This window comes from Triturus cristatus, chromosome 6 (genome assembly GCF_964204655.1).
Source record: "Triturus cristatus chromosome 6, aTriCri1.1, whole genome shotgun sequence".
Taxonomy (NCBI): domain Eukaryota; kingdom Metazoa; phylum Chordata; class Amphibia; order Caudata; family Salamandridae; genus Triturus; species Triturus cristatus.
This window is the reverse complement of record NC_140589.1, coordinates 1,382,465,442-1,382,486,240: the sequence shown is the minus strand read 5'-3', so window position 1 is coordinate 1,382,486,240 and position 20,799 is coordinate 1,382,465,442. Positions and strand designations below refer to the sequence as shown.

The window sequence follows — 20,799 nt, the reverse complement described above, 5'->3', positions numbered from 1 at the left end:
TATTTTTTAAAAAGATTTGTCACACTGTCCTGTAGCCAATCTATATATGAAGGTAGACCAGATCAACCAAAAACTGCATGGAAAAATGGTGCAGGTTGGCAGGTAAGCAGGAATATGTATGTAACATTTTGTGTGTCTGCGTAGGCATGTGTCTGTAAGAGTGTGTGTGTCTTTGCGTGTGGGCAGGAGAATATGTGCATCCGTGTGCGTATGTGTGTACTTAGCTGTGTGTTTGTGTGTCTTTATGCATGTGTTTATGCATTGGTGGGTGACTGTGTGTAGATGTCAGTGTGTACGACTGTGCTCATCTGCGCGGTGGATGGATGGCCAAGCATTACGCTGATTTAATATAGTCATGACACTGATTCTTGGTTTAGCCACACCTGGAACACAGACTCTGGCCTGCAAACAGGTTCTGGTCATCGCCATCAGACAGGACAGTCTGCTCTGGGCAGCGCGAGCTGGCTGTGCGTCACAGGGCCCCTAGCGCCTCGCTGCTCCAAGGCTCGCATTACAGCTCCGTGTGTTTGGCTTTTATTTGATAGGTTTACCTTTGGTGGGTCAAATTCAATCCCACTGATTGTCCTTCTAAAATACGTACGTGTGGGTGGGTGTGTCTGTTGTGTGTTTGCGTGCATGCGTGTGCCAGAGGGAGGGATAGTTTAGTGCATGTGTGAGCATGCGCATCTGTTCAAGTGATACAAAAATATGTTGCCTAAAGTTCAGAGTTGCAAACTTTGGAGCTGGGTAACCAGGTTCGAGTCTCAGCGTCTCTCAAAAGCTTTTGATTCTGGGCAAATCACTTCATCTCCCTGTGCCTTACAAAAAAACAATGAATGTGTCCTTGTGTAATGTAACTGGTGCTCATGTAAAGTGCTCCAGTACCTTCGTGCTATATAAAACAGCAAAAATACATTGCATGCACATACACAAATTATATATTCCTATAGATATATACATATTTGACAGAGTACATCAAATGGAAAATGTATTTAGTCTTCCAGCGCAATCGTTCATCTTTCCCTTTCTTGCAAACCCGTACCAGAGTGTACTGCGCCATTTACATCCCTCCCTTATCAACATTGCGGCAAGACACGTGCCTCGGATGGAAATGGAATGTTCCAGAAGCGCTGGTCGGACTCAGGAGCGCAATGCTGTTTCCACAGCTCCGTCACCCCTGAGAGGCCAGTACGGTGCCCTAGAATGTAGGGGTACCCCTGCAGGTTGTAGCAATCGGACGACGAGCTTCGCAGCTGTGTGTCGTTATGAGTCAAGGTAATAAAAATAGTAACCATGACCATACTGATGCTAACAATATGGTTATTGGAAGTATTATGTAATGAAAAATAATTGCACCCTTAACAATTCCATCAATATTATTATCGTTTATTATCATATAATAATAAAAATAATATCTATTCCGCCCTAGACTAGCCGGCACTACTGGCTCAAAGATGTTCATTTAAAAAATAAGAGGGTGAGTCAAGACAGAGTCTACTTTGAAACCGCCCGTTTACATCTATGGCTCAAAACAAGGATTCTTTAACCCAATAGGCTATTTACGCAAAACCGCCCAGAATTGCGCGTAAACGGGTACGCCAACTTCGAAACCCGGTTACTCTATTTATCCTTTAGTGCCCCGTACAATTATGCGTCATCGTTCCCCAGCCGGTAGTGAGTAGCGCCTGTCATTACGCATAGCGCCGTTTGCGGGGGGCGCGCAATAAACGATCGGTAGCCTCAGACTACGGATGCTCGGAGCGGCCCTACCTGCACAGCCCTCCGAAGGCGGTGACAGCCCGGCCGAGAAGCCCGGAGCAGGAGGCTCCGCTGTATTTATCTGAGCCCGGGCTCGGCCGCTGTTGACTTTAGCACAAAGTAAAGATTTCACTAGCACTCCGTCTACACAGAAAAAAATGAATATTTCCCGAAGATATCGACCAGCCTTACAAAATGCAGTTAAGCATAATGCCTGGGGTGGGCAGAGGAGAAAGTAATATAATATCTGTGTCAGTTTGCTGAGGGTGACGTGGTGTTGAAAGTTTACCCTCCTGGAATTTGGATCGTGTGTTTTGTGTTTGTTTACAGGCTCGTGTTTGTTCACAGATCATGCTCGCTGAAGCCGGCGAGAAGGGGCACTTAGGAGCTACACGAGGCGGTGGCGCTGGTGGGGGAGGTCTGTCCTTCTGATGTGAGAAATGTGCACAACTGTGACTCGTTCTGCTCCGCACAGACCCCAGCTGGCGTTCGGGAATCCCCCCTTAATGTAGCACCCGCCAGGTAGCCCTCAAAGTCTTTCAACAATCACCGACTAGTTTCGTTCTATTATTTGTTGGTCACCGATTTGATGCGTCTTGTTCATTTTAACAATAGCGGAGCGGGAAATGTACAATGGCAAAATAATCACGATTTGAACTGTTCGTAATAAAACGAGGGAAAAGACGTTAGAAATTTCAGATGGAGTTCTCTACTGCCCGTGAAACTTACGCTGCCTGCTCTCCGAGCAGAGGTTTACTGAGGGGTTTCGCACCCCTGTCAGAGCACGGCGAACTTTTGAATTAACAATGACATGGGAAAGTCTTACCTCTCCAGCATTTACAACTCAGAGCGACGAAAAACGAATAATACACATTATAGAGAAAGCGTTTCCTGTTACATTGACTTCTTCAGTCTTGCACTGGAATTTCGAATTATAAAATTTAAGGTATTATATAGTAAAGGTAAACTGAAATAAAGACTGCGCGTTATAAGATCGGAAGTCGGTACTAAAAGCAAGAAAGCTCATGTCACACTGACTACGGGCCCATGCGCAATGAATTCTCAAAGTCATGTAACAACCAGAGCCGGTGATTGCCCTATTTGGGTTCACTGGACGTGCTGCTGAAAAGCATTTCCCAGGGCTCTGTACACAATAAACAATGCACACTGGCCTGCCCATTTCAGGGGCACACCACCCCACGCCAAGCTCGTGAATAAACTGTGAATATTCAAATGTGCACCACTTTTAGGTCACTCACACCTCCAGCTATTCCACGCGTTGGCTCATAAATATAGCGTGGTCAAGGCAAATGCCTGGTTAGGCTTGCGATGTCGGAACAGGCCTGGCTGAGGCCTGGCTGAGGCCACGGTGTTCCCACAGTTTCCCTAGCGAGTGTGATATTTTGAATACACTGCAAAGGTGCGTCTTTTCCACAGATGCCCACCATTCACAGACAAGTTTTGGCCCGTCTGGGACTCGCCATTGTGATGGGATTGATATTTAAATGTGCAATGGGCTATATTCGCGGCCCTCTCAAGATTGACCCGCTTCACGGAGCTTTTTTTTTGCGTTGGAAATGTGTCTGACTCCTGAAACTTCAAGGGGGGGTCACACTTACGTCTGTACCAAGTCACAATTACAGAAACGCTCTGTGAATCAGCCTCTAAGCGTGATCTAACTGTAATTTCCAGGGAGGGGGCCAGATGTGAGTTAAAGTGGGGGGAGGAGGGGCTCCTGGCAGACAGCCGTGCCCTCCGCCCCTCATGCGGGGGCTGCTCCTTATCAGCAGAGAGGGGAGGGGGCAGTGCTGGTGAGTAGTTTAACCATGTTCGGGCACAATGGGCCCCTGTTAGGGACCGGAGCAGGTTAGGGCACTGCTGTGCCAGGGCATTGTGCCCGAGTCAGCCCCCGCCGCCCTCCACACGGGGGTCCTTTATGTGGTAATGAGCGCGCGTTTCACGCAGCACGCATCGTGTGTGTCCAGGGCGCGTTGTTGGACCGGGCCCAGGCCAGACTGGGCCCTTCCCTCTATGTGTGAGGGACAGCACCCCCTTGGACGCGAGGGGCACGCGGACCGGGGTGCAGTGATGGAGGCGACCCTCTCAGGGTCTGAGACCTCCTGAGGCGCAGGGGCTGGGAGCTGTCAGGCCCTCGTGTTTACAAGGCTCGCGCATTGTCTGCGCGAGTCTATTATGTGGGAAGGAACACCCATGCTGTGTTCTGCAAAACAACAACTTCATTAAAAGTCTCACAATGGCTCCCGGAGGCTCCATGGGCCCGAGAAGGTGTGAGAACGCGAGTGTGCGGAGGAGCACACGTACTGGTGCATACTCTGTTTATATCTGTGGCCGTATGTGTCACACCCCATGTCTCACCGGTATGAATGCTGTTATAGTCCACTATCCACTGGTAATACATCACTCGTGTGATTTATAGAATTCAAAGAACAGTAAGACCAGAAAAGTAGTATAAGATATAGTATACATAATAGTATAATGCATAATGTATATGCTGGAGTGTGCTATTCGGTGCAATAGTATAATATATAGTATATTTATCAGCATGGAATATACATTCTAGAGTGTGTTATTCTGTGCTATAATACATATATATATATATGTGTGTGTGTGTGTGTGTGTGTGTGTATGCACACATATATTAGCAAATTAAATAATATTCTCGCTGGAGTGTGCTTTTTGTGCTATGGTATAATATACCGTGTCTCTATATTAGTATAGTATAATATATAATATACATGGTGCAGTGTGCAATTTTAAAATACCGCATTAACAATGCACTGTTTGTAAAGCGACATAACTCTGGATTGAATGTACACTGTAGACCAATAATGCCTTCTCGGGGTTAACTTGCTTTCCGACGTGTGTATATGTGCGCGTGTATGTAAGGTCGCCCACGCTCTCACACGTGTGTTTGCGTCCGTGCGTGCATGCGTGCGTGTGTGCGTGTAAGAGGCGAAAGTTAGGCTGGTTTGCTCCTTACAAAAATATATGCATTGCAGATAGTATAAATAGATGATTGCAACATTTGAGGTCATGGCGTTCTTGGAAATTAAGACTGTCTTATAAATATTCTACATGGGAGTATGTTTATGTGTGTGTGTATATATATATATATATATATATATATATATATATATATATATATATATATATATATATATATATATATATATACTGAAGGATGTACCTTTTGTTTTCAAATGACCAAGGAAACCCATCTTTACATCCGTGTATATTAATATGCAAAATGTACATTTTAATTTTTTTAAAACAGCTGTTTCACTTTTTTAGTGTAAACACTTAAACTCAAAAATGATGGTCGTAAAGACAAACTGTACACGTATTCAGAGTTTCAAACACTAGATCCAAAAGTTAGATTTCAGTACCATCCATCCAGTAACCAGGAATTCTGCGTGTGTCTCATTTGCATGTGAAACGCTACCTGTTCCTTGGGGAGGGGGCCTGGGGGCTAGGCACGGTTAGTTGAGAGCAGCATGAAACTCAGACAATGCGATAATTTGCTAATCTTCAAAGTATTACACTTTTCCGGAACTCCGTGCACGTGTGCGCGCTTGCGGGAGTGTGCTTGCGTGTTCATATAGACATGAAGACACAGATATAAAAATACCTTGGTATGTACATATTTAAAGAGAATATAAACATATACATACTTATAGGTAAACATGCTGCTATATATTTTCGACCTAGGGCACAGTTTATTATATCGTCGTCCGCTATTATACACTACAACGTATATATATATATATATATATATATATATATATATATATATATATATATATATATATATATATATATAACCACGTATGTATTAATGCACTATATAAATGCGTGTCCGTGTACACGCAGGTCGAGCAGGTTACGTGTATCTGTCTGCATGTGTGAATTTGAATTACTTATGTTGTACAGGTGAATGTAAACATTGAACAGCGTCTTTTATGGGGTGCCAACTGACTGACTTTTGTGACATAAATGGCCGTGGTAAATATTTGCATGTAAAACATCCTACGTAGACAGCCTTTGCGGAAAGCCCGTGGTATCATATATCAGCGTAAGGAAGAAATGTGTCTTTTATGGCCGATGTGAAAGTCGGGGATTCCGGTTTTATTTGGCTCTCTCCTGGGTGCGAGTAATGATTGTCCTGAGCGCCACCTGCACTCGGAATGCACTGCGTGGTAAATGGTGTACGGGTCTCCCCTCCACCCCCCACTAACACACCTCGACACGCGCAATAAAAGGCTGAAATAAGACATTGAAGAAACGACCTGGTGCCGCGCGTGGGCGGGAAGGACACACCGCGCCTCAAAAGCAGCTTTCTGGGCTCGGTGTAGGGCCGTGTGTTTCACAGGCTCTCTGAGGTGTCTGCGCTTGGAGCGGGCCACCCCTAGCCCCTGCGTCGGTGGCAGGATAAATGTAACCCTTGCTCCTGTGGCAGGACACCTCTAACCCTTGCAGACGGTGACAGGACACCCCTAGCCCTGTGCCTGTGGCAGGACACCTTTAGCCGCTGCAGCAGAATACCTTTAACCCTTGCGCCTGTGGCAGGACACTCTAGCCCCTGCGCCTGTAGCAGGATTAAACCCTTGCGCTGGTGGCAGGACACTCTAGCCCTTGCGCCTGTGACAGGTCACCTCTAACCTTTACACCTGTGGCAGGACGCCTCTAACCCTTGCGCCTGTACAGGTCACCTCTAACCTTTACACCTGTGGCAGGACGCCTCTAACCCTTGCGTGTGTGACAGGTCACCTCTAACCCTTGTGCCTGTGGCAGAGACACCTCTGACCCTTGCTCCTGTGACAGGACACCTCTAACCTTTGCGCATGTGGCAGAACACAAACCCTTGCAGCCTGTGGCAGGACACTTCTAACCCTTGCGCCAGTGGCAGGACACCTCAAACCTTTGTGCCTGTGGCAGGACACCTCTGACCCTTGTGCCTGTGACGGGACACCTCTAACGTTTGAGCCTGTGGCAGCACACCTCTAACCCTTGCGCCTGTGGCAGGACACCTTTAACTCATGCCCCTGTGACAGGACACCTTTAACCCATGCCCCTGTGGCAGGGCACCTTTAACTCATGCCCCTGTGGCAGGGCACCTTTATCCCTTCTGTCTGTGAAAGGTCTACTGTGGCCTATTCGCCTGTGGCATGTCCTTTCCGCCCCCGCGCCGGTGGCTCTATGGAGTGAAGCATCTTTTGGAAATAAAATGTCCCGAAGTGTCAACAACCAGAAACAGAGCCGTGTCCCTGAGCCTGTGGCTGAGGTAGGTCCCCTCTTCTGCTCCCCTCCCCCGGCTATGACTTTACAGGATTACTTAAGCATCATTTGGAAAGAAAGCGCACCGAAGCCACAAACCCCATGAAAGATGAAACATTCTTTCCAACTGTCTTCGCAGGACAACGGGGCGGGAATTACAACGTGGGAAACGCGCATTACCCGTAATAGGATTGCCTAAATCCCCTTATTACGGTTAATTACAGGCGAGATGTCAAAGCGCTTTTATGGAGCCCTTGTTATTTGTACCTGTCTGTGGAGAGAAGCAGCGACACTGGAGCGCCTTAATCCGCCTCCTCGCTACTGGGAGAATGGAAATACAGAGAAGCTAGATTCAGGAGCAGAATGTGCCAAAAACACTTTAATAGAGATTGTGGAAATCTGCCCTTCGGCTATCAGAGCATACATCTCATAGTCCATAAATTAAGCATAGAGAAACCATAAATTAATGAGTTCCAGGCATGTTTTACTCTCTCGTCACATCAAAAATGGTCAATTATTACAACAAATATAATTTCCGACTTTTTACAACAAGAATATTTCACGATTTTGGTCCTTGGTAGAAACTACAGGTTTCACACAGATAATGGCTGTTCGGTACTTTCACAAAAATATACTCCCTGCAACAAAAACAAAATAAAAGTATAACAAGTGAAAACATAGCATAATGAGCTTGACATCTATTAAAAAGGGCCGGACGGCTTCTGAGGTGGGGTCCGGATAAAACACAAGACTAGAGTTTTTAGAAATATGTACAGGAATTGCAAAAATTGTTCGCGGACCCTGGAAGGTTTAGGAAGAGTTCATGATGGGCCTGGAATAAACACCTTGGTAATAGGAAGGGTCGCCTGCCAGGGAGGAGGGGTCCAGGCCGCTTTTGTTCGTTACTGCGCCCATGGGCAGCCCCCCGGCCATGGGCGAGCCGTAGCCCGAATAGTGCATCACCTGCTCGTAGGCTTTCAGGTCCATTTTGTGGTGCGCGTGGTGCGCGTGATGCGCGTGGTGGTGGTGGTGGTGCTGCTGCTCCGAGGACATGAGGTTGTTGATGGAGAAGGGGTGGTTGAAGGAGTAGTGGTGCTCGGCCTTGAGGTGCGCCTGAGCCTCGTGCGACAGGCCCGGGTGGTGCGAGAGCAAGTGCTGTTGCTGCGCCTGTGCGCCCGGGGAGGCGCCGTGCTCGGGGCTCAGGCCCGGCGGGCCGCCCTTCAGGTCCGCCAGCGAGCGCTTCTGCTCCAGGCAGGGCGAGGCGCTGGAGTGCGGCGACTCGTTGCCCGCGTTGCTCTCCGAGCCGCTGCCGGCGGTGCTGGCCCCAGCGCCCAGGCCTTCCTTCTTGGCGCTGCCCTCCTTGGCCATGCCCTGGTGCTGCCGGTCGCACTTGAAGCGCTTCTGCCGCCGCAGGTAGCAGCCGTTCTCGAACATGTTGCCCGAGTCCGGGTGCAGCGTCCAGAAGGAGCCCTTGCCCGGCTTGTCGGGGGAGCGGGGCACCTTGAGGAAGCAGTCGTTGAAGGAGAGCGAGTGGCGGATGGAGTTCTGCCAGCGCTGCTGGTTCTGCCGGTAGAAGGGGAAGAGGTCCATGATCCACTGGTAGATCTCGCTCAGCGTCAGCATCTTGTTGGGCGACTGCTGGATGGCCATGGTGATGAGCGAGATGTACGAGTAGGGCGGCTTGGCGTGCGTGTAGCTGCGCCGGTAGGTCTTGGGGTCCCGGGAGCGGTTGATGGCCGACTGGCCGTACAGCGGGCTCATGGAGTTCATGTTGGGGTAGGGCCCCAGGCCGTTCATGGGGGGCGCCTGGGCGCTCATGGGGCTCAGGCTGGGGCTCAGGTGGCTGCCCATGCCGGCGCCCATGCTGGCCATGGTGCCCGGGGACATGCCGGCCAGCGAGGGGCTCATGGCCGTGTTGACGTAGGACATGTTCATGGGGGCGGCGGACATGTTGGCGCTCGAGCTCATGGCGGACATGCTCATGTAGGTGTTCATGCTGTTCATGCTCAGGCCGGCGTTCATGTTGCCCACGGAGGAGTAGGTCTGCAAGGAAGAGAGGGCAGGTGGTTAGAAGGAGGTCTGTGGCGGTGAGGACACAACATAGGCTGTATTCGGCAGTCACAAAGTGTGTGTGTGAGTGTGAGAGTGTGTGTGTGTGAGTGTTGTGTGTGTGTGTTGTGTGTGCGTGTGTGTGTATGTCATCATCACTGGCCTCACGGGTGCTGGCACAAAGTACATGGGTCCTGGCAGCAGGGTCATACACAGGCTGCTGACATTCAGGGCACCTGCAAAGGGTGCATGGCTGCTGACATGTAAGGGCCTGGAACTACATCTTTTTATATTTATTATATATATATATTTTTATATTACAAGGTACTGACATGAAAATTGCTCAAGGCACACGGTTACTGACTTTAAAGATCCTGACAGAAGATATTTTATTATATTTTGATTCTTTTTATAGTACAAGGAACTGACATTAATTAATTGCGCAAGGTGCACGGTTAATGACATAGGGGTCCTTGACCAAGGTACCGACATTAACTGTGATTCCACAAGCAATGACAGTACTGACATGAAAACTCCTTGCATGAAATATATTTTATAAATCATTATATTTTAATTATTTTTATATGGCAAGGTACGACATTAAGTAACTGTACAAGGTACACGGTTAATGATATCAGGGCACCTGGGCAAGGTACAGACATTAAGAGTAACTGCACACTTGGGCTGACATTACAGGTCCTGTCGCAAGATATTTTATTTATTATATTTTAATTATTTTTATATTAAAAGGTAAGGACATTAATTAGCTGCACAAGGTACATGGGTACTGATATTAAAGGCCCCAATATAAGACACTGTATTATTTATTTTATTTTTTATTATTTTCATATTACAAGGTACTGCATTAAGTAACCAGACAGGGTACCCCGGTGCTGACATTAAAGGCGCAGACATTAGATATTTTATTATCTATTATATTTTAATTCTTTTTTGATTACAAAGTACTGATATTAAGTCTAACTGCACAAGGTACGCGGCTACTTAGGTTAAAGGTCCTGGCATAGAAATAATATCATTTATTATATTTTTATCATTGTTATATTATACAAGATAAAAGCCCCTGACGTAAGAAATAATATAATCCATTTTATTTTAATTGATTTTATTTTGCAAGGTACTGACATTAAGTGTAACTGCACAAGGAACGCGGGTACTGACGTTAAAGATCCTGGCATAAGATATATTATAGTTTACTAAACCTCACATGGTAGAGAGATAGTCACATTACGGTACATGGTGCAAGGTACAGGCACAGAGGGTAACTGATCAAGGTACACGGCCAATGACATCGAAGGTCCTGGCACACACAACTTGCATTATGGATGACTGCTCAATGAACACGGTACTGGCATTATGGGTCCTGGCACAAGATATTCTTAATAATGTATTATATTCATTATTTTTATTTTGCAGGTACTGGCATTGTGGGTAATTGCACGGGGTTCGCGGGTACTGACACTGGGGTCGTGGCACACGCCCTGGCACTAACAATAGCTGCACATGGTACAAGGATAGTCGCATTAGGGTGCTGGCATAAGGTAGTGGCAATGAGGGCACTGAAAAAGCACACGGGCAGTGGCACTTGGGGGTCCTGGAATAAAGTACGGGCATTAATGGAATTTGCACAGGGTGCACGGGCACTGGCATTAGGGGCCTGGAAACATACCTTTGATTGTTCATTACATTTCTTGTCGTACTTTCAGTTTACAAGACGGGCAGTAAGACTGATGGCACGGGGGACATGGGCACTACAAGCAAAGGTCCTGGCACAAGGGACTCACACAAGGGGTACGGGTACTACTGGCATGACGCGTCCTGGCACCAAGAGCATACATTTGGGGTAATGACGTTGAGTATGTGTGTATCGGCTTTAAGGTCAATGAAAAAGGTACTGTCACCAGGTGCATGGGAACTAGCGTTAATTAGGATGGCAAAGAGCAAGTGGGTACTGGTAGTACCGGCGCTGCCACCGGTACATGGGCACTAGCATTAATAATGTTGGCAAAGGCGAAGTGGGTAACTGGCAGTAACGGCGCTGCCACCTGGTACATGGGTGGTGGTGCCAAAGAGATTGCTGGTACTTACACGCGGAAGTATATGAGGGCCAGGGTGGTGGCATGGTATCGGCTGGAGGGGTGGCGGCGGGTTGCCCACGGCTCGAGGTGGACACAGAGGGGGCTGCAAGAACGTATGAATGTGGGCCCTGTTTCAATGATTGTCACCAGTGAGGGTTAATTTGCGCTCTACTCAAAGTTATCATAACTCGCTCCTGCACTATGCGTTCTGATTATCTGTTCTTTATAATGGCAGCTTTGGCAAATGTAACGGCACTGGTATTAAATGGCTAGGTACTCCGTAGATGTGATATGATAGGCACTGATTTGACTGTACATAGACGTTTAAATCAAGAATTAAAAAATAGAAAAAATACATGAAAAACATTTTACAACAAATACATAGATACTGGGTTTAAGTGTGCCCAGCGAGTTGGCACTGTGCTCATAACTTCCTGCATTATCATGCTGGCACGAGTCAAATAGACACAAACAGAGGGCACGGGGTACTGTCACACTGAGAATCTTCGTTGGCATTAAGGGTGAACTGAGTGTTGGCAAGAGTGGCACGACATCGGGTATGGATTCTGTTATTACCAAATAAATCGGTACTGCTATTACGGATGCGGGTACGACATGCATGCTTAATGGCATAAAGGGGGATGGCAGGGTTCTGGCATCAAACACCAGGGTCCCTGACATGAGTAACGCACTCGGGGCGCGCCTCAAGAGACCTCGTTTGGTGGGCCAAAATGTCTTCAGAGAATTCTGAAAGTTCAATGGTTTAGGTTAATTTCTTCTGCACTTCACCGCGGCAGTGGAGTTTCAAAACCAGTAATTAAGGGAAAGTGTACGGTTTGTATTTATTTTCGGTCTAAGTTTCCAATATTGAAAGGGAAAAAAATGAAAAAAAACTCATAAAAGTCCAACAGAGCCTGTGGAAGTCGCCCCCTGCCCCCTTGCTCTGGGTGGCAGCGCCGGCTTGTGTCCGTCCACTATTGATTTTTGTGTACACTTGAGTCATAGACATACCCTCCCATTTTAATAACGTGAGAAATCAAAATAAAAAAATAAAAATCGGCTCTCAAACTGTATATTGGCCTGGAGCCGAAAAACAGTACCCTGACCTGTAAGCTGGGCAGGTCCACAAAAAGTGAAGAAAAAAAGAAAAAAGTGCCACAGGAGTTTGGAGCGAGAACTACCCGGAAAGAAAGTCTACTGACAGGAAAGCACCTTCCCTCTCCACGCCGGGGGGCAGAGGAAAGGGAACCCCTCCCTGCGCCCGCCCCGGGCCAGATCTGTAAACAAAAGTCATCTTTCACAAATAAAAGTGCACGTGTGTGTATAAAATATTAGCCCCCCTCCTCCCTTCTATCCACGGATGGCGAGAGAGGCACCCTCAGCCCGATGCTAAAACACACAACTTTGTTGAGACAGCGGTGTGTGTGTGTGAGAGAGAGCCTCAGTCATCGAGGCGAGGATTTGGAGTTCCTACAAGTCAATATTTGATCGCAAAGTTAATATTATCTCAAAGCTAACACGGGGTGGTATAAAGCGAGACCTGTTTTAGGAGCCGGTAGGGAGAGCGGAAGGCGAGCCCAGATCCACACACTCCGCGATCCCACACGCAGGCCCACACAAAAAAAGAACCAAGATCGGGGTCCCCCCTCACCTCGGGTTCGGCATAGTAGCTGCTCCAGTCGTTGTGATCGTGTCCTTCCATCTTCACGGCTCCTAGCATACTGGGAGCCGAGTGCATGGCAGTTTAAAATTTAACAGCCACCGCAAAGCCAGGCAGGAGCGAGAGGACGCCAAAAAAAAGAGGAGTGAACTCTCCCTCCCTCTGCCCGGCTCCCTCCCTCCCTCTCGGGGCGGCCAGGAAGCTGCTGCTGCTGCTGCTAGTGCTGCTGCCCCCGGGCGCCGGCTGCTGTGCACACAGCCCGCTGCTGCCGCCGCTGCTGGCGAGGGGAGGGCGCAGCGATAACAAGTGCTGCCGTGACGTCGGCGACGTCCGATTATATGCAGCGAGCGCGAGGAGCCCAGGCCAATCCCCCGAGCGCGCTGGGCCGCGCATTTGAATAATCAGCTCACACCTAGGCGCGAGACTGGCCGTCCCGGCAGCCCCCATTGTACACCTGCCTCGCTCCGCAGAGGGGCCGCGCCGGGCGCCCACTCAGCGCCGACCCCATTGTTCGGACTGGGAGGGGAGGGGCCGGGCCTGGCCTATTGCCTGATTTCGTGTTATCTGGTGGCCCTAAGTGTGCGAGGGCGGGGGTGCGCTGTGTGCGGTGACTTTAGAGGGGGAAGAGAATGGAAAAGGTCGTTTCCTTCGTTTTAACGGGCCTCAAAACTGTTTAGGGTTTCAGGAAGAAAGTACAGTTGAGTAGTTCTTTAGCCCAAGTGCTGCAAAAACGCCGGTAAATGGATCACAACCCTGCAGAGGAGAGCAGGTATTCCACACTTATATGTGACAACACTGTCAGAATAGCAACATCGTTCATAACCATACCTCTCGGTAATGAAAACACTTGATAGTTACAACTGACTCGCAGACACTGGCATACGTGGCACTACCTGCAGGTTCTGACAGCATTTGATAGTAAGAACTGCCACTCCAACTCTGGTGCCCAAATTTGTGGCAGTACCTGCTGGTTATTATCGCCTTTTGACAGCACTTCCTGATAATCAAACCCGCTAATCCCTATCCTATTAATAATTCCCTTGGGGCACAATACACAGTTACTCTCTGCTGACCCATGACCTTTAATATGTACCTGTATTTAGATGTTTTTGACAGTACCTAATGATACTCGTTCCTTTAGTAATGCTGGTACTCACAATCTTAGCAACATCTTCTAGAACTAATAACACTGACAGGACCTGCTGGAACAAGCAGCATCCGCACTGCTTGTTGTTACTAAAAGCCTTGAGAATAATTAATTGTAAAATAAACCTTTCCAGGGCCAAGGCCACTGAAAGGACCACTGGCAGTACCTGCTGATACTCAAAGCCTGGAGTATAGTTGTTAATACTCACAGGCGTGTGCAGTACCTGCTGCTACTCAAAGCCTCTTAAGTACTTGTTGATATTCACAGACTTTTGCAGTACCTGCTGATACTCAAATCCTGGAGTATGTGTTAGTGCTCACAGGCTTTCGCAGTACCTACTGATACTCAAAGCCTCGCATGTACCTGTTGATACTAATAGGTTTTTGCAGTACCTGCTGATACTGAAAGCCTTGTAAGTACTTGTTGATACAGGCTTTTGCAGTACCTGCTGATACACAAGGCCTTGAGAGTACTTGTTGAATTGCAGAGTCTTTTCCAATGCCTGAGGGCTCTTAGTGCTTAGAGAATACTTAGAGCAATGAGACATCCTATTCTCACCGAGAGCCTTGAGGGGACGCTCTGGTAATCAGAGCTCTTTGCCTTGATTAGACCATTGACGGTACCTTCTGATACTCGGAGCCTTGAATGCACCTGCCCTTCTTCAGAGGATTATACAGAACGTCCCGATGCTCGGACACGTTATGAAGTGTTGGTATCTAAAGCCACTACGCTACCGGTTGGTACTCAGAACCTTTTACAATACTCAGTGGTACTCTGAGCCTTGAGAGTGCCTGTTAGTGCCCATAGTCTTGAAAATACCTGATGCCACCTGAAGCCTTGAGAGGTTCTGGTAGTACTTAGAGACTTGAGAGTCCCTGTAAGTACTCAGATCCCTGAGGGTGCCTGCTGCCTTGTAAGTACAGATCCCTGAGGGTGCCTGCTGCCCTGTAAGTACTCTGACCCATGGGGGGTGCCTGCTGCCCTGTAAGTACTCAAATGAATGAGGGTGCCTGCTGCCCTGTAAGTACAGATCCATGAGGGCGCCTGCTGCCCTGTAAGTACTCAGATCCCTGAGGGTGCCTGCTGCCCTGTAAGTACTCAGAACCGTTAGGGTGCCTCCTGCCCTGTAAGTACAGATCCATGAGGGTGCCTGCTGCCCTGTAAGTACTCAGATCCACGAGCGTGACTGCTGATTTGTAAGTATAGATCCCTGAGGGTGCCTGCTGCCCTGTAAGTACTCAGATCCATGAGAGTACCTGCTGCCCTGTAAGTACAGATCCCCGAGGGTGCCTGCTGCCCTGTAATTACTCAGATCCACGAGCGTGACTGCTGCTTTGTAAGTATAGATCCCTGAGGGTGCCTGCTGCCCTGTAAGTACTCAGATCCATGAGAGTACCTGCTGCCCTGTAAGTACAGATCCCTGAGGGTGCCTGCTGTCCTGTAATTACTCAGATCCACGAGCGTGACTGCTGCTTTGTAAGTATAGATCCCTGAGGGTGCCTGCTGCCCTGTAAGTACTCAGATCCATGAGAGTACCTGGTGCCCTCTAAGTACTTAGATCCACGAGGGTGCCTGCTGCCCTGTAAGTACTCAGACCCCTGAGGGTGCCTGCTGCCCTTTAGCTACTCACATCTCTGAGGGTGCCTGCTGCCCTGTAAGTACAGATCCCTGAAGGTGCCTGCTGGCACTCATGGCCTTCAGAGAGCCTACGAGTTAATGTTGGTTCTCAGACCCCCGAAGGTACCTGCTGGTACTCAGAACCCTGATCTGAGGCTACTTAGAGCTTTAAGAGAGACACCCACAGCTGACTATAGTGTCCTCTGCCTCGAGGCCCTTGACAGTAACCGCTGCTACTCGAACTTTTAACGTCCCCCTCGAGCGGTGTATGGGGTCAGACCCCTGGGGTACGAGTATATATTGATGCACCCGGCCACCTGCACTCCCTTCTACACCCAGTTTGACTCTGGCCTCTTAGGTATTGCCCCTGTCTGTCGACCTCTCAAGGGCAGCTTCCGACATTTTGAGAAGATGGCGGCCCTCATTTCATTGGCGCGGAGTATCCGAGGGGCTCGAAAACTCTCCTCTCAGCATCTCATGCCAAGGTCCAGACACCTGCTCCCGTACCTTGAAGAAGATCCCGGATGCGCCGTCTTTTTGTCGCCCTGGTAAAAACGTACAGTGGGGCACCGGGCACCCCAAGGTTGCTCACTCCGGACTCCCGAGGCAATTAGCAACTAAGATAAATACACACACCTTTGAGGAGGGAACACCGAGTATCGCTTCCCAATGTTTTTTACAATTTAGAACGCACGTACAGCCTAAAGAGGCAGAGAAAGAGGTGCAAAACAGCAAAACAAGAACAAAAAAGGAATAACGAAGGTGTTCACTAGAAATCAAGAAAGAGAGGAACTTCCTTCCTTCCTCTTCCCCTCCTCATCTTCCCCCCTTCCTCCATCCCTTCCCCTCTTTCCCTTAGTCCATTTGCGGCTTGTATCCGTTTTTCCACGCTCGTAGGGTTCGGGCGGACAGACCCTCGAAGGCCAGGTTGTGCCTGGCAGCCGCTGACAGAATCCCCACGCCTCGGGCCCGGCTGCTCCGTTCTGCCTCCGCTCCCTCGCGCTCTCTCTCCCCTCTACTAACCCTAGCAGCACTCGCTGCGACACATATTTATTCTGGAGGGCGCGTTTGCTGTTTGAGATATTAAACAAAGTAAAGTTTATTTAACGTGTTTGATCATCACAGATTTAACGGATCTTCTCAGCCATGGTCAATAAATCGCAACCTAGGAAAATACGGCAATTCTTTGAAGTGGATATAATCTATTTCCGGGCTAACATTGTTCATTTGCAGTTGTCATTCACCATGTTTCTGATGAACAAACACAAACACGCGGGCACAAAATACACATATTTAGCGCAATTTACCGTCCATTGTGTGTGTGTTTGTGGCAAACGCGCACCTAATATATTTAAACCTACGGCGTGAGTATGGATGTGTACAGATTCGCATATATAAACGCACCCTTCCAAACAAACGTATATATTTACAAGATAAGAATAAATATCGAAAATTATACGATACACTATTTGATTTCAGGCGGCAAAGTATTCCGTTATTTACTTGTCGACCCTCGTAGAATGACGTTCCGCAATGCTAAGAATTACACAGTCAATTGTGTCCTATTGCTAAAAAGATCATTTTTATTTGTTTTTTTAACGTACAAATCAGTGACGCTCCATTTTTTACATTTTCTCTGAAGTATGATTTTTTAAACATTTTATTACGAAGTATGTGCACATTTCACACTCTTATTCTTTTGTGATTGGTTCCTGTTTTTGTGCCATTTTGGGTATAGTGTAGTGTCTCACCGAAATTCAAGGACAGCTTCAACTTCGATCAAGCACAGACCCTAGTGGGGAGGGTAGTGCTTAAACAGACAGAAAATCCTTCTAAAAGAGTGACACGTCACACGTTTTATACCGAAAAGGAGATTTGTTGTCAAATTAACAATTCCCTTCCAGTTCTACGGACCAGAACCGCACTCTCCGCCGTCCTTGTCTCTGCCTGAGGGGCTGGGGTCTGAGTGTGTATGAGCAGAAAGTAAACATCTCAAGGTCACCAGTAGCTAGAAAGCAGGGGCTGTATTCCGTGCAGTGTACAGAAGGCGCCCTATCTGTACGTGTGAAAACTAGTGGGACAGCGCCCTCTGTTGTTACCTCGCAGGTGCGCACGCGGAAATTCGCCACCCACTGACTTTCAGAAAGGACGATTCCTGCTGCAAAGAGATCCTCCGGGCACAGTACAGGGAATTCGAGCAAATACTCACCAAGGGCAGATTTTAAATCCAAAAAAACGGGTACGTAGAAGTAGCACTACTTTTTTTTTGCACAGCGAGAGCTTGACTCAAGGGCATCAGAGCACTTTAAGGAAGCATCGATTACGTTACACATGGTCGGATTGGGTTTCAATTTTAAATTATTTTATCAGCACTGGGAAATTGAGTGATTTGTCCTCAACCTGGTGGTCTATCAGGTCACAGGTGCATAGATGACAGCTCTGGCCGTTAGGCCACATCTTCTCCCCTGTAACTTAATCCTTATCCAGGGAGCACGAATGACTTAATTGACAGGTTCTCGAACACAGAAATCAATAATAATAGGGCGCTAAGGGAAACTTCAATTCAATTTTAATAAAAATAATCATCTTTACTGATTGAATTTCGTTGTGAGAAAGATTGTTAAAAGTAATTTACACTGAAAGACATTAAAAAACGCCTCTCTATGTCTTCTTTCAACCATACAGGAAAACCGGGAATGGTGCTAATATTTACTTTGGCGATTGTGAAAAACCTTTTTTTTTTTAAATACGGGATACCTGGGCATCCTATTTAAGGGGCTAACTATGGTACTATTTGCTGCAAATTCGCATCTTCACCTTTAACCGTTAGAAGATATCTTGGTACATGCCCTGTTGTTTCATGGTTGTAAATTTGACACTTTATAGCATTTGGCCGAGATCCTGTTTTTTAACACTAACACAGTGTGTCATTACATTACAAGAAGGGTGTCCACCTCTCCCCAGGTTATAAGGGGCATTGCTTTCAGTCCAGATAGCCTAGTGCCATCGGGGTATTCTAGTCTTATTTTGCTTCTGAAATCAATCGTTTACAGGTGAAAAGTTCATGACTGGGGACAGTGTCCATAATGACCTGGAGTGAGGTGGCCACATTGAATTCAGAAGTGGAACCACATTTCGAATTGACACAGCCCTCTGTCAAACAGTAAGTGAAATTATGGAAAAGATCAAGTGAGAAAAGCAATGTAAAGGAAAGTTTAAGAAAGACGAAATATTGGCACCAACCAATTAATTCTCTTTTGTGCCTTTTTTGTGTATTGGCCAGTGGACCAAATACAACGAATGATGTTTTGATGCATTCTTACTATATAACAGAGCAAACTGCAGAGTGGCCAGTCCCTTCACACACTCTACTATGCACACCCGTCATCCAAAAGAGAGATCTCAGCAAAGAGGCTAGTCCCTCCCCACACACTACTATGCACACCCATCATCTGAGAGAGGGGTCTGAAAGGAGAGGCCAGTCCCTCTCCGCATCTTACTATGCACACACATCATCTAAAAAATAGGTCTCAGTGGAGAGGCTAGTTCCTCTCCACACCCTATTCTGCACACCCGTCATCTGAGAGAGAGGTATGAAAGGAGAGGCTAGTCCCTCTCTGCATCCTACTATGCACACCTGTCATCTAAAAGAGAGATCTCAAAGGAGAGGCTAGTCCCTCCCCACACCCTATCATGCATACCCATCATCTGAGAGAGGGGTCTGAAAGGAGAGGCTAGTCCCTCTCTGCATCCTACTATGCACACCTGTCATCTAAAAGAGAGATCTCAAAGGAGAGGCTAGTCCCTACCCACACCCTATCATGCATACCCATCATCCGAGAGAGGGGTTTGAAAAGGGAGGCCAGTTCATGCCCACTCCCTGTTAGACACACCCATCATCTGAAAGAGAGGTCTCAAAGGAGAGGCTAGTCCCTCCCCACACCCTATCATGCATACCCATCATCCGAGAGAGGGGTTTGAAAGGAGAGGCCATTCATGCCCACTCCCTGTTAGACACACCCATCATCTGAAAGAGGTCTCAAAGGAGAGGCTAGTCCCTCCCCACACCCTATCATGCATACCCATCATCTGAGAGAGGGGTTTGAAAGGAGAGGCCATTCATGCCCACTCCCTGTTAGACACACCCATCATCTGAAAGAGAGGTCTCAAAGGAGAGGCTAGTCCATCCACACCCCTACTACGCAAATCCACCATGTCAGAGAGTGGTCATAAAGGAAAGACCAGTACCTACCCATGCACTTCTATGCACACCCATCATTTGTGTGAGAGGTCTCAAAGGAGAGGCCAGTCCATCCACACACCCTACTAAGCAAACCCGTCATCAGAGAGCGAGGTCTAAAATAAGATGCCAGTTGCTTCCCATACACCCTACTATGCACACCTGTTAGAATAAAAATGCCTTAGCCGTATTGTTTATATAATGTTCTGCATAAGTTAGCATTTGCAACACCATCTTATGTTTGGCCGCCATTTTGATCCATGAACGAAACTAATCTCTGCCCCTGGGAGAAGCAGCTTTGGTAATTTTCCTTTTCTCCAAGGTTGGACCCTGCTGGACTAATAAATACACTGTTCTTATCAGCGCATACCTTTCCCACTAGATGGAGGCCTGCTCCCACTAGTCCAGCAATGGGCGCGGGAAGAACAACCTTGTCATAGAGATAGTGTGTACCCAGGCCCAAGATCAAAACTTATCCTTCTGTACCTCCTTTGTGTAGCTGCCTCCATCTGGAAATTTCCAGTCTGGGTGTGCCTTCATTGGTTCTGAATCATACATAATGTATTACCATGTTTTCTGATGCCAGTCCTGCTACAGTAATCCTAGGTGACTGGGCAGACTGGGCTCTGCTCGAGTGTACCTGAATAAATATACTTGGTTTGTATTCTCTACTGTCTGACTGACTCTTCATTTGTATGCAAGGCTGAGAGGTGGTCGCGAGTGAACCGGGTGGCCCTAATCGGTCACTTCCTTCACACCCGTCATCTGACATAGAGGTCTCAAAGGAGAGGCCAGTCAATCCACACACCATATTATGCACACCTATCATTTGAGAGAAAGGTCTAAAAAGAGAGGCCATTCCCTCCGAAACACTACTATGCACATCCGTCATCTGAGAGAGAGAGGTCTCAAAGGAGAGGCTACTCCATCCTCACAC

The 20,799-nt window shown here is 47.7% G+C and overlaps 1 protein-coding gene across 1 annotated transcript; it reads right to left on the bottom strand.

Annotated features, from left to right (window-relative positions):
* Nucleotides 1-7,404: 7,404 nt before the first annotated feature.
* On the bottom strand, nucleotides 7,405-13,169 carry FOXA2 (forkhead box A2). The gene is made up of 2 exons (XM_085612389.1): nucleotides 12,850-13,169; nucleotides 7,405-9,096 (listed from the first exon to the last, which is right to left on the bottom strand). Exons 1-2 carry the CDS (start codon nucleotides 12,934-12,936, stop codon nucleotides 7,864-7,866), a joined length of 1,320 nt encoding a protein of 439 aa, XP_085468515.1. The 5' UTR covers nucleotides 12,937-13,169; the 3' UTR covers nucleotides 7,405-7,863.
* Between the last annotated feature and the right edge of the window lie 7,630 nt (nucleotides 13,170-20,799).

Bases quoted from the DNA above. Each gene is read 5' to 3' on its own strand.
- FOXA2 (XM_085612389.1), bottom strand. From the start codon at position 12,936: ATGCACTCGGCTCCCAGTATGCTAGGAGCCGTGAAGATGGAAGGACAC. The intron at 9,097-12,849 runs GTGAGGGGGGAC...TCTTCCTTGCAG, and splicing joins GCTACTATGCCGAACCCGAG to ACCTACTCCTCCGTGGGCAA.